The 14,185-nt window shown below is 43.2% G+C and overlaps 1 protein-coding gene across 2 annotated transcripts; it reads right to left on the bottom strand.

The window, feature by feature from the left end:
- Positions 1–2,592: 2,592 nt before the first annotated feature.
- On the bottom strand, positions 2,593–13,883 carry LOC121536030 (calcitonin gene-related peptide type 1 receptor). 2 transcript variants are annotated; one of them, XM_045216423.1, is made up of 14 exons: positions 13,708–13,883; positions 10,825–10,929; positions 10,414–10,570; positions 9,814–9,924; positions 9,379–9,491; positions 8,898–8,989; positions 6,359–6,845; positions 5,067–5,220; positions 4,822–4,882; positions 4,629–4,695; positions 4,296–4,349; positions 4,053–4,217; positions 3,774–3,815; positions 2,593–3,649 (listed from the first exon to the last, which is right to left on the bottom strand). In XM_045216423.1, the coding sequence occupies exons 2-14, from the start codon at positions 10,873–10,875 to the stop codon at positions 3,419–3,421; spliced, it is 1,785 nt and encodes a 594-aa protein (XP_045072358.1). In that variant the 5' UTR covers positions 10,876–10,929; positions 13,708–13,883; the 3' UTR covers positions 2,593–3,418. The 2 variants fall into 2 exon arrangements, with proteins under 2 accessions (XP_045072358.1, XP_041699245.1); XM_041843311.2 differs by having other exon boundaries at positions 6,719–6,845; positions 13,708–13,881.
- Positions 13,884–14,185: the final 302 nt, after the last annotated feature.

Below are 14,185 nucleotides of genomic sequence, written 5' to 3'. Positions count from 1 at the left end.
CAGAGTTCCAGACCCAGTTCCAGACAGAGTTCCAGACACAGTTCCAGACAGAGTTCCAGACCCAGTTCCAGACAGAGTTCCAGACACAGTTCCAGACCCAGTTCCAGACAGAGTTCCAGACAGAGTTCCAGACCCAGTTCCAGACAGAGTTCCAGACACAGTTCCAGACAGAGTTCCAGACCCAGACCCAGACACAGTTCCAGACAGAGTCCCAGACCCAGACCCAGACACAGTCCCAGACAGAGTCCCAGACCCAGACCCAGACACAGTCCCAGACAGAGTCCCAGTCCCAGACCCAGACCCAGTCCCAGACACAGACCCAGACACAGTCCCAGACACAGTCCCAGACCCAGTCCCAGACACAGTCCCAGACCCAGTCCCAGACCCAGACACAGTCCCAGACCCAGTTCCAGACAGAGTTCCAGACCCAGTTCCAGACAGAGTCCCAGTCCCAGACCCAGACCCAGACCCAGACACGAGATCAAAATGGGGATACAATAACATGAACAAGACGCCTTTCTCAGGGACATTGATCATTATTATGGGAAACAGTATAGAATAGTATTGATGGCTAATGTTTTCCAGTAATGCATATCCTCTGAACTCTGTTGGTCCTCATAATGGGACAAGAATATCAAACATGCAACTTACTTTTACCAAGAAATATGCATAGCAGATGTTAGAATATGTTAACTGGAAGGTTTTGCCTCAGGGAACTTAATCATTAAGTATTGTTCAAAGAAATCCCCAATTTGCTTTAAACAAAAAACAGATGTTTACATTTCCACAAGCATTGATTAAATCATTACGGTTCATTTCAGCACTTTGGTGTTTTCCCGGCATGAATCGTTTGAAGATATTGACGTTCCCTACTGATGGAAATGATTTTGCGCTCCTGTATGCTTATAACGCTTGTATTAACTTGTAACAGCTTTCATACAGGGGATTCTAGATCACATTTGAATCCAATAAATGAATAAAAATGGGAGCTTTTGTAGTGTAGCAATCAATACTAATTTAATGCAACAACAAGACAAGATTTGTTCAAAGCACAGACCACACAAGATCCAATAAACCAAAAGTGAGTGTGTGTGTGTGTGTGTGTGCGTGTGTGAGTGTGTGTAAGTGAGTGTGCGTGTGTGTGTGTAAGTGAGTGTGTGTGTGTAAGTGAGTGTGTGTGTGTAAGTGAGTGTGTGTGTGTGTAAGTGAGTGTGTGTGTGTGTGTGTGTGTGTGTGTGTGTGTGTGTGTGTGTGTGTGTGTGTGTGTGTGTGTGTGTGTACACCAGGGCTCTTCAGTGTTGGTTTCACAACTCAGTACAGTATAACAAAAACCAGCAGTGTCAAAGCAGCGTTTGTTAATGACCTATAATTGCATTACACTTCACAAACATTCCCCACAGTAAGAATAATAAACATCATGGCACACCTACAATGTCAACACTCAGCGCAAGGAAAAACATTAGATTCATAGAAGAACAGAGAAAAATGCCTGAAGGGTTCCTAAGTAGAACTCAGAATTGAGTGGAACACAAAACAGTTTGTTCTGAATCCTATCACTGGCTACCAAAGACCAAATGAGCATTACTATGAGTTCAGACACCATCCATAATATATGTCAGACCAAGCCATCAGTTATCATGTATCATGAAAACAGAACTGCACCTCTACAATATCAAGGTATACAATACTACAACAAAGTTCATTAAAACAGTGCTGACAAAGTCAAAATGACATGGCATGGTTGATAAGTAACTCAAAATGGAGTAGTGAGAAACATATAAATACCCTACAGACTCCTCCTTGAATATGTTGTGTTTCTATATTGGCATATCCATAGACATACATATTGAAATATATACAGGAAACACACACACTTTGTCCTTCTCTCGCTCTCCCCGTCTCCCCCCCCTCTCTCTCTCCCATCTCTCCCGTCTCTCTTTCTCCCTCTCCCCGTCTCTCTCTCTCTCTCTCTCCGTCTCTCTCTCCCTCCCTGTCTCTCTCTCTCTCTCCCTCCCTCTCTCTCTCTCTCTGTCTCTCCCTCTCTCTCTCGCTCTCTCTCTCCCCGTCTCTCTCTCTCTCCCCGTCTCTCTCTCTCTGTCTCTCTCTCTCTCTCTCTCTCTGTCTCTCTCTCTCTCTCTCCGTCTCTCTCTCTCTCTCTCTCTCTCTCTCTCTCCCGTCTCTCTCTCTCTCCCCGTCTCTCTCCCCATCTCTCTCTCTCTCCCCGTCTCTCTCTCGCTCTCTCTCGCTCTCTCTCCGTCTCTCTCTCTCCGTCTCTCTCGCTCTCTCTCCGTCTCTCTCTCTCCGTCTCTCTCTCTCTCTCTCCCGTCTCTCCCTCTCTCTCTCTCCCGTCTCGCTCTCTCTCTCCCCCATCTCGCTCTCGCTCTCTCTCTCTCTCTCTCTCTCTCTCTCTCTCTCTCTCTCTCTCTCTCTCTCTCTCTCTCCCCCTCTCTCTCTCCCCCTCTCTCTCTCCCCCTCTCTCCCCCTCTCTACATTAAGTATCCACATGTGAGCAGCATTCTCTCCAGCATTTGGATATGAAGCAACTCTATGAAAAAAAATTACTTACATACTTTAAACTATGACAGATAAAACTGAGGCAAAACCAAGGTCATTTTATGTGCCAGACATAAAATCCCACAGAGGGACTAAAACCTAGTCTAGACAGAAGGGAGAGGACCGCTGGACAGGGAAATACATTCTAATGGGTCCATCATGTACTACTGTAACATAGTTATAAATAAGTAGACATCGATGACCATGCAAATTCAAACCACAGATAACAACACATGGTAACACATTCAATACTAATTGCTATTAAAGAAAACAATTGTAATTGTACACTGTATCAAAAAATCCACTGTGACCTTCAGTTTCTTGTCTTGTCTAAAAGAGCCATAAAGAGCCTGTCCATCTGAATACATCATCCAGTGCTTAAGGTCCATGTACATTAGGTTTCCTTTGTCCTTTACAGAATGGAAGTCATTATATCACCAGTAGGCCCAACAAGTGAATTGCACTGTACTCCTGTTGGGTTAGAGGTTGTTGTAGAGTCGCAGGCTCTTCAGTCCACAGGATGAAACGGCAAGATATATTCCTTAAGGTAGTGTAGGGAGTGTCCATTCCTTTACTAGAGGTGTCTCTAGTTAAGTGCCTATTCAGTCCTCATAAAGTTAAAGTGAATCAGTTGAAGGTAACTGTATTTACCAGATCAAGATGTTGAGTAGTGCTCCCTATAAATGTTAATGTACTTTTCACCATCATCCAATCGTTGTGAAGGTGTTGTAGAAGATGGTGGAAAATGAGTTCCAAATGGTCTGCAGCCATTTCAACTGAAAGTTTAACTGCCACTGTGTAACTGTACAGAGGTCAAGAAGACCCAGGCCCCAAACCTTCGACCTCCGACCTTCAGCCTCAGTTCTCAGGCAAACAGGTTTTCCGACCGGAGTATGATGGGTGTCACAGTCTCGATGTCGTGGTAGCTGTTCTTGCCGTTCATGTGTTCGGTGTGCCCGTCAATGCTGTAGCAGCGGTGCACCTCCGTCAGAGATGACGCCACGTATGAGGCTGAGCGGAAGACATCTGCGTGGGCGAAGTTACTACCAAACTGGATCCTCTGCTGGTTCCAGTGCCTTCGCAAAACACCTTGGACCTGGAAGAAAGAAGTTTACATTGCTTCAACGTTATACCTAATCAATGTAATTATGGTCGCATCAACTCAGCTTTCTGATGGAGAGTTAGTTCAGAATTGATGTAACATCACGCTGAAGTCTTACCTCCCCATTGAAGAAGCAGAAGATGGTGGCAACCAGGAGACCCTGAAGATAGAAAGAGGATACTTCAACACAAAGAAGATAACACTAACCAGTTTGGGACACTATTCTTACTTCACTTCTAGAGTTAAGTTAGAAATTCTAAAGTTCTCTAGAGTTCTAGAAACTGTTCTAGAGTTGAGTCCTACCTGGTAGTGCATGAGGATGTTCTAGAGTTGAGTTAGAAGTTCTAGAAGTTCTCTAGAGTTCTAGAAACTTGAGAATGTTCTAGAGTTGTCCTACCTGGTAGTGCATGAGGATGTTCATAATATAGTCGTAGATCTCCAAGGCGACGCGTCCCTGGGGTTTGTAGGGGAACAAGACAAACTGGATGCCCAGGAGAGGGACCAGGATCAGGGTGGCTCTCACAGCCTTCATGTAGAGGCTAGATTCAGCCTGGTGGGTCACCTAAAATACAATACAACTTTATTAGTCCATTTGTTACAGCAAATAGCAGAAATTCTGTTCTGCTTGTTGGTGGATTACCTTCAGCTTGGTGATGAGGACACGCACAATATTCAACAGGAAGAACAGATTCACCTGGAGAGAGGGGGGAGAGAGCGAGAGAGAGGGAGGGATAGAGAGGAGGGGGAGAAGAGAGAGAGAGAAAGAAGAGAGAGAGAGAAAGAGAGATATTTAGGAAATAAGCCAATGAGTCCAGTCGGAGACCAGCATATTATGTCCAAAGTAAATGTACTTAAAATCCCACCCAGAGTATAAAGGAGACATGAAGTTGACGACAGTTTTGTTTCCAGTGATCACACAAGGAAAATAACAGTTATTGTCCTTATTGTAACTGTGGCTTAAAGAAGGGCTCACCAGCAGGGCAGCACAGATGGGACCGTGGATGATATACAGCAGGGATGTGTTTGAGCTGATCCAACAACTGTGGAGGAGAGAGGGAGATACCAAGAGATATTTGACTCGTGTGGACAACGTGGCTTATCCATGACTCATGTCTGAGAATGACATATCTATCAAAGACCAGAGAGAAAGTTCTCAGAAGACTTACTTATCATTGTAGTAGTAGCTTCGTGCTATTGCATGTATCAATGCAGGTATGAGTGGAAATCCTGGGAGATGATTCAATAATAGATTTTAATGGATGACATAATGGACCACTCTAAGACGAACAACTGTAATTCACCATGAAATGAACCCTTAAAAACATCCCTTAAAAAGGCAAAAGCTGTTTAATAGTGTAATAGTTAGTTGATTGGTATCATTAGTTAATGGTTTGATCATAACTTGACATACCCCATCCGAGCAGGTAGTACCACATGAGGAGTTGTTTCTCAGCGAACACGGCCACGACGATGAGGGTGTGCAGGTAGATGCCCTCACACAGCATCCAGAAGTAGTTACAGCCAAACAGGTACAGGTGAATAAACATGATCACCTTACAGCTCACCTGGTGGTGGTGGGAGAAGCAGAACTAGTATCAGCTTGGAATAGATGTTGAGTAGATGTTTTACCTTGAGTTACGTGTCTACTGCGTTTGGAAATCCTTTAGTCATTATTTACATCCTAAGTTAATTCTGTTCTTTTGAAACAGGTTGGGACCTTCAATATATATACCTTTAATATATATATATATATATATATATACCTTTAATGTATACACTACCGGTCAAAAGTTTTAGAACACCTACTCATTCAAGGGTTTTTCTTTATTTTTACTATTTCCTACATTGTAGAATAATAGTGAAGACATCAAAACTATGAAATAACACATATGGAATCATGTAGTAACCAAAAAAGTGTTAAACAAATCAAAATGTATTTTATATTTGAGATTCTTCAAATAGACACACTTTGCCTTGATGACAGCTTTGCACACTTGGCATAAAATATAAATATAAAATATATTTTTATTTGTTTAACACTTTTTTGGTTACTACATGATTCCATATGTGTTATTTCATAGTTTTGATGTCTTCACTATTATTCTACAATGTAAAAAATAGTAAAAATAAAGAAAAACCCTTGAATGAGTAGGTGTGTCCAAACTTTTGACTGGTACTGTACATGTACAGTATAATGACTGCTGCGTTGCATACTCACAGGGTTGTACTAGTTCCTGGTTGTTAGTCATCATACTCACAGGGTTGTACTAGTTCCTGGTTGTTAGTCATCATACTCACAGGGTTGTACTAGTTCCTGGTTGTTAGTCATCATACTCACAGGGTTGTACTAGTTCCTGGTTGTTAGTCATCATACTCACAGGGTTGTACTAGTTCCTGGTTGTTAGTCATCATACTCACAGGGTTGTACTAGTTCCTGGTTGTTAGTCATCATACTCACAGGGTTGTACTAGTTCCTGGTTGTTAGTCATCATACTCACAGGGTTGTACTAGTTATTGGTTGTTAGTCATCATACTCACAGGGTTGTACTAGTTCCTGGTTGTTAGTCATCATACTCACAGGGTTGTACTAGTTCCTGGTTGTTAGTCATCATACTCACAGGGTTGCTCTGTACTAGTTCCTGGTTGTTAGTCATCATACTCACAGGGTTGTACTAGTTCCTGGTTGTTAGTAATCATACTCACAGGGTTGCTCTGTACTAGTCCCTGGTTGTTAGTCATCATACTCACAGGGTTGCTCTGTACTAGTCCCTGGTTGTTAGTAATCATACTCACAGGGTTGCTCTGTACTAGTCCCTGGTTGTTAGTTATCATACTCACAGGGTTGCTCTGTACTAGTCCCTGGTTGTTAGTTATCATACTCACAGGGTTGCTCTGTACTAGTCCCTGGTTGTTAGTTATCATACTCACAGGGTTGCTCTGTACTAGTCCCTGGTTGTTAGTTATCATACTCACAGGGTTGCTCTGTACTAGTCCCTGGTTGTTAGTTATCATACTCACAGGGTTGCTCTGTACTAGTCCCTGGTTGTTAGTTATCATACTCACAGGGTTGCTCTGTACTAGTCCCTGGTTGTTAGCCACCGCTGTCAACCAGATGATGGTGATGACTGAGTTCAACACAAATGAAAAAAATAGGTTTTTGTGGAGCGTTATCCTCTGGCAGCTTAGACTCCTGGTAGGGAAAGAAATAAATAAAGATGTAATAAAATAAAGAAAATATCCTTATGTTAAATGGACAACAATGGAAGGGGATCAATGTACTGTCTTTATCGAGTTAAAGTCCTTATAAATACATTTCCCCAACATAATTGATTACACTTTTGTCGTTCATGCCTCCTAGTGAGTAGGCCAATATGAATTTGTCTTTCTCCTTTCCATCTAAAATAATTAAATTATTCAATCTAATGTATGAAAAATACCATATATACACTGCTCAAAAAAATAAAGGGAACACTTAAACAACACAATGTAACTCCAAGTCAATCACACTTCTGTGAAATCAAACTGTCCACTTAGGAAGCAACACTGATTGACAATACATTTCACATGCTGTTGTGCAAATGGAATAGACAACAGGTGGAAATTATAGGCAATTAGCAAGACACCCCCAATAAAGGACTGGTTTTGCAGGTGGTGACCACTGACCACTTCTCAGTTCCTATGCTTCCTGGCTGATGTTTTGGTCACTTTTGAATGCTGGCGGTGCTTTCACTCTAGTGGTAGCATGAGACAGAGTCTACAACCCACACAAGTGGCTCAGGTAGTGCAGCTCATCCAGGATGGCACATCAATGCGAGCTGTGGCAAGAAGGTTTGCTGTGTCTGTCAGCATAGTGTCCAGAGCATGGAGGCGCTACCAGGAGATAGGCCAGTACATCAGGAGACGTGGAGGAGGCCGTAGGAGGGCAACAACCCAGCAGCAGGACCGCTACCTCCGCCTTTGTGCAAGGAGGAGCAGGAGGAGCACTGCCAGAGCCCTGCAAAATGACCTCCAGCAGGCCACAAATGTGCATGTGTCTGCTCAAACGGTCAGAAACAGACTCCATGAGGGTGGTATGAGGGCCCGACGTCCACAGGTGGGGGTTGTGCTTACAGCCCAACACCGTGCAGGACATTTGGCATTTGCCAGAGAACACCAAGATTGGCAAATTCGCCACTGGCGCCCTGTGCTCTTCATAGATGAAAGCAGGTTCACACTGAGCACATGTGACAGATGTGACAGAGTCTGGAGACGCAATGGAGAACATTCTGCTGCCTGCAACATCCTCCAGCATGACCAGTTTGGCGGTGGGTCTGTCATGGTGTGGGGTGACATTTCTTTGGGGGGCCGCACATCCCTCCATGTGCTCGCCAGAGGTAGCCTGACTGCCATTAGGTACCGAGATGAGATCCTCAGACCCCTTGTGAGACCATATGCTGGTGCGGTTGGCCCTGGGTTCCTCCTAATGCAAGACAATGCTAGACCTCATGTGGCTGGAGTGTGTCAGCAGTTCCTGCAAGAGGAAGACATTGATGCTATGGGCTAGTCCGCCCGTTCCCCAGACCTGAATCCAATTGAGCACATCTGGGACATCATGTCTCGCTCCATCCACCAACGCCACGTTGCACCACAGACTGTCCAGGAGTTGGCGGATGCTTTAGTCCAGGTCTGGGAGGAGATCCCTCAGGAGACCATCCGCCACCTCATCAGGAGCATGCCCAGGCGTTGTAGGGAGGTCATACAGGCACGTGGAGGCCACACACACTACTGAGCCTCATTTTGACTTGTTTTAAGGACATTACATCAAAGTTGGATCAGCCTGTAGTGTGGTTTTCCACTTTAATTTTGAGGGTGACTCCAAATCCAGACCTCCATGGGTTGATACATTTGATTTCCATTGATACTTTTTGTGTGATTTTGTTGTCAGCACATTCAACTATGTAAAGAAAAAAGTATTTAATAAGATTATTTCATTCATTCAGATCTAGGATGTGTTATTTTAGTGTTCCCTTTATTTTTTTGAGCAGTGTATAATTTTAAACATTAGTGGGGAATGCTCTATGAGAAGATTGTGTTCATTTTTTATGGTCCCGTTTTGTAATTTAGTATTTTATATGTGTGTTTGTATTGTGCAGGGCTCGTCTGAAAAAGAGACTTGGTCTCAATATGACACCCTGATAAAATATAGGTTAATAATATAAAATATAAAACAGTAGCATACTTATGGGGTAACAGAGTGACTTACTTGAAATGAAAAAAGATTCCCAATGAGAAGAACAATGACGTCAGCGACAGTCCATGTCCAATCAGAACCAGGTAGTAGAGATTCATCGCTGTCTGAGAAAGAATACAGCATGTCAACCTAACATGCATTACAATGTATTATAAACTGGGTGGTTTGAGCCCTGAATGCTGATTGGCAGACAGCCGTGGTATATCAGACCGTATACCAGGGGTATGATAAACATTTATTTTTACTGCTCTAATTATGTTGGTAACCAGTTTATAATAGCAATAAGGCACCTTGGGGGTTTGTGATATATGGCCAATATACCACGGCTAACGGCTGTATTCAGGCACTCCACGTTGCGTTGTGCGTAAGAACAGCCCTTAGCCGTGGTATATTGGCCATATACCACACCTCCTCGGGCCTTATTGCTTAAATATCCACAACAACATAACTACATAGATTTGAAAAAAGCTTATCAAAAGGTGACTTTTCTTACCACTCTTCCTGCGCTGGTGTATGCTGTACATTTGGTGTAGTTTGTCCATGTCCTGTTGCTCTCTGGGTGTAGAAACCAATCACCCGTTTCACTGCACACTTTGGACGCCATTTCTGGTGGTGAGAAATAGAAGGTGAGTGGGGTAATGCATCAACCAACCGTGAGTCAACAGCAGAGCGGATAGGTGTGACACTTGCTCATCTCAGCAATCAACAAAGCATTAATTCAAAAAGAACGATATCCATTTACGAGAATAACTTTTATCCCTTTATCCATACTAAAATAATACATGTTGAGAACAGCAAAGGACATTTCTCTAAAAGCCTACCAGAGAATAGCCAGGCTGACTCTTACATTACCTCATACAGTCTTATACAATAATCTCTGTTCAATGTCGTTGGGTTGGAGAGGCCAGGCAGGATGCAAAATACAGACCTGCTGTGTCAAAGTCTTGGAAGTAGTCTGGACAGTGCTGGTTTGTAGTGAAGCCTGCCTCTGTGTCCTCCCAGCACAGCCAGCCATCCCACGTCCTGTTACAAACTGGCCCTGAGTGAAGGGACACAACAACACACGCAGTTTAAAAGGATACTTTGGGATTTTGGCAATGCGCATGGTAGCAGATACTCATAGACTTCCAGTCATTGCACTAACGCTAGTTAGCATTGGCTCGCAAAACTACCTATAACTTCATTCATACTGGACACAGATACATAAAAATGGTATCCACGACTTCATCTGACTCTGGGGAAGTAGATAAAGGGCATCATTGCCAAAATCCAGAGGTATCCCTTTAACATACTTTTAAGTTGAAACTGAAACTAGGTCGTCAGTTCCTTAGAAGGTGATATGCACTGGGGTTAGGACCATTTCAGTTAAGACTGAAGACCGTTTAAATTCAAATTGAATATGCTAAGAGTAAATGTATATCGGTCAACTGCCATTGAAATACTCTACTGTGTAAACCATGAGATTGAAATGGAACAAATGAGCTACCCCATTACAACCTGCAGCACACCACCCTAAAGGGGCACTTACCTATTTTGTTGTGTTTGTCGTTTTTCATGATCTTCTGATAGCACTCAAACTGAGCAGTGACTATTGTGTTCCTGGTGACACCGATGTCGTGGTAGACGTTCTGGGGATAGTGCTGCTGCTGGGAGTCATTCCCCTCAGGGCTCGCCAACACACACAGCTGAGAAGAAAATGGCCAACACTCAGAGGAAACATCACACTCACGGACAGGTCAGGAGATGATCGTAGAGAATTTTAGTGTATCAAACCAAATCAAGAGAGTGAACGTGTAGATTGAGAGTTAAATATGAGTTATAATCATGTTTTAATGACTTTCAAGAGGAATCATACTCACTCTGCATGCCACTGTGAGTTTATAAAAGGCATATCGAGGACAAAGGGTAAATAACTTCACAACTTGGGTGAGTATATTACCTCAGTGACAGAACACAGCAACAGAAGTGAGAATATGGCGTTAGCATCCATCCTGGCTCTGCTGTCAACGGGTCCAGGAGGAGAGATAGAGACAGGTCAGCAGGTCTGTGAATGGTGGACAGGGTTTTACTGAGAGGAACATTTCACCCCCAACCAAGCTAACTGATATATATGGCTCAGAGCCAAGACTGCTTGCAATAATAATCACCCTATCAGTCTCAGAGAGAGGGAGAATATACTGCAGAAACAGGGAGAAGAGGGAGAGAGATACACTAAAACAAGGTTTCTTCAAGAAAACTAAGGCCTTTATAGATGGATCTAGATGAACCAGTCATATGATTGAATGCTATGTCACTCATATGATAAATGAATTACATTATTATCAATGACATTGTCACTTATATGAATGTTATGTCCAGGGGCGCAATTTTCACTGGGGACGGGGGGGACGGGGGGCATGTCCCCCCACATTCTGAAATTGCATTTTTGTCCCCCCCAGTTTTATCTTTGGAATGTGATACATAATGAGGCAATGGTCTGCTTTAGGACCATGTGTAAAAAATTAATTATGCCCCCCCCCCCACTACTAAAACCAAAGTTTCGCCCATGGTTATGTCACCACTGACATAGCCAACTACCCTATCACACCCATGTCAGTAAACAAAACATCTGTCTATTTCAAAATACACTTGTTTTGGTTTGAAAGCATTAAAGAGACACACGTTGATGTGATGTGATGAAGCCATCAATCACACAGAACTGAACCCAGAACCAACCCCTTTGGTCCTTTCCTTAATAATAAAACACACATGGCATCTGTGAAAGGAACGGCACCAACTTACAAATATACTACCCGTAAAACCAAGATACCATACATAGTGAGTAGTGGGTACTATAAATCTGTCTATCACATACATCCACAGGGATCTCGGCTCCTCAAACTCACACCCCTGGATATTAATGCATTAGCTATCTTTTTAAAAACAAAAACAGAGCTAGCGACGGTCGTTCCCCAAACATGCAGCGTCAGGTTTAAACCATCAGCTTGGCTATAAGACAAAAGCACTTCTATTCTCTGAAGCAAAGCAGAATAACAGCAGGCCCAACCATGATAACCTTGTGCCCTTCCTGAAGCACCAGGGAGGAACAGCAGGGAGGGGCCTGAGAGACATGTCAGGGTTTCCTCTCCAAGCTTTCCTGGGTCATAACATGGAGGGTTGAGTCGGCCGACACCCCCAAAGGTTCCACAGTACCAAATGAATGGAATTCATGAGGGGGTGGGGAAAGAGAGTGTGTGTGAGTTTATGAGCGAGTTTGGCAGAACCAAGGAAACCAAGGAAACATTGAGGTATTTCATTTCCCAGGACCCCCCATGCCATGCTCTCTCTCTCCATCTCCTCTCCCTGTCTCTCTCTATCCCTCTCTCTCTTTCTCTCTCTACACTTTCCTGCAGTAGCCCCATCCCACCCCTCCTAAATCAGGAAGCACTTGTCAACCCTCTGACAGTTTGTGTAACTTATGTCCTTCTTGAACACACCCCTGGAAATGTACCCAAATCTTTCCACTGTCCAAAACTCTATAGTCAACACAGTGCTTTCTCTCTTAAAAGGGGCACATTCAGGGGCACCAACCCCATTCCAGTGTGTAGCTAGCACACCTGAAGATGAAAGTGTTGTTGCACTTGTTTTGTTACAGCATGCCCTGCATCCAGTGCTCGACTTGGACTGAAATAGGTGCCAGTACTGTTTATATTTAGGTGCAGGAGCTCCACAGTACTTTTGAGCTAACATTCTATAAGAGGAACAGGAGCTCAAGCAGTAGAAACTTTGCGGTGCCGGTACTCAGCTCCGGTGAGCTCCTGGCCAAGTCAAGCACCGCCTGCATCTGTATAGTGTATTGAAATAAGATAAACCCTTTGTCAGTGTGTGTGTACTCCCCTCACATCTCATCTCTTCGGAATGGAATCTTTTTCACATCAATGAATTGCAGCAAAACCAATCACAGTGATAGAGAGGTGGGTGTAAGTTTTACATGGTGCTGCTTCTGAAGTCAGAACCAAAGCCTTCTATCAATCAGTTTAGACTGACCATGGTGCTTTTGTAACCATGTAACCATTGTAATGAGAAGTTTGCCAGCAGACATCTGCAGTCCAGGCTATTACCTAACAGGCAGTGTGAACTGTCTGGATCTCCATGACAACAGATAGTGAAGGTTATATTGTCCTGAGAGGGACCAGAGCCGTCATAGAACTCAGTGAAGCTGTGCAACCAGCTAATATGTGGCATTGTAATGCTCAATAGAAAGAACATTAAACTTACAAGATGAAAAGTTGGTAGAAAAACGATGTAACTTCTATAGTGTCCCCTTGTGTGTGAAGGATATAGCCCGTTGATCTCTATTCCTTCCCTTGTTCATATTGTCGTGTCATTTTGTCTCCCTGCCTTTCGTGAAGCGTTCTTTCTAGAAGTGTATATAATCATGTCCTGCTGACACCATGGCCAGCCCTAGCTATCTAAACCATATTATCCCTTAGCATTTCATCATGTTCAAACTTCCTCTTACATAAGAATGCAGATAACAACAACAACAAAAATAGCAACAACAGCAACAGGGTATGAGTGAACGTAAACCGTAAGGTTTAAACAACTGTTCTCCAGAAGGCACTCTTCATGGTTGATCAAGATTTATTAACTCTTGACCCAATCTTAACATAAACCATATACTATCACTTTATTATCATTAGGCCTATTTGTGTAGACATTTTTATTCTGATCCACCTTGATAGCCTACCCAAACCCAATCAGAACCAATTTCAGAAAGAGACCAGAAATTATTCAAATCTGGCATTCCTGCTGGACTGGCATTCATTAAAGTGTGTCTTACCTTACTGAGAAGTGTAGCCTTCAAATGAAAAGAAAATAGCAAATTCTGCTTTTCCCGACGCTGTTTGCAGAGCGCTAATAGTCCGGTTGTGCGTTCTGCGAGGGTTCAATCCAGTGTGCTCTACTGTAAACGCGAGGAGAGGAGCTCGAGCTGTCAAGTTGAAATTGATCCACTACAGTGGCATCCTGTGACATCATCACAAACCGCCTCTTCCCCGGGAGGGTCTCATCCCCTTTTGGCTGCTGATGTCAGAATGGCCTCAATTTCAGTTCCCGTCTTGGCTCGGATTTAGCCTATTTTACATATCTATATTCGTTGGAAGATTATATAACATGAGTTCACATTTCGACTACAATTGAATTAGGCTGACCGACATTTTCCAAATTTGATAGGCCTATACACATTTTTAAATGCTCAAATAAGCTAAAAACGTCTAAAATATATAGTTGAATGTAGCCTAACGCATGCACTTTACTTA

This window comes from Coregonus clupeaformis, unplaced genomic scaffold (assembly GCF_020615455.1).
Source record: "Coregonus clupeaformis isolate EN_2021a unplaced genomic scaffold, ASM2061545v1 scaf0705, whole genome shotgun sequence".
NCBI lineage: Eukaryota > Metazoa > Chordata > Actinopteri > Salmoniformes > Salmonidae > Coregonus > Coregonus clupeaformis.
This window is presented reverse-complemented; position numbering and strand designations above follow the sequence as displayed.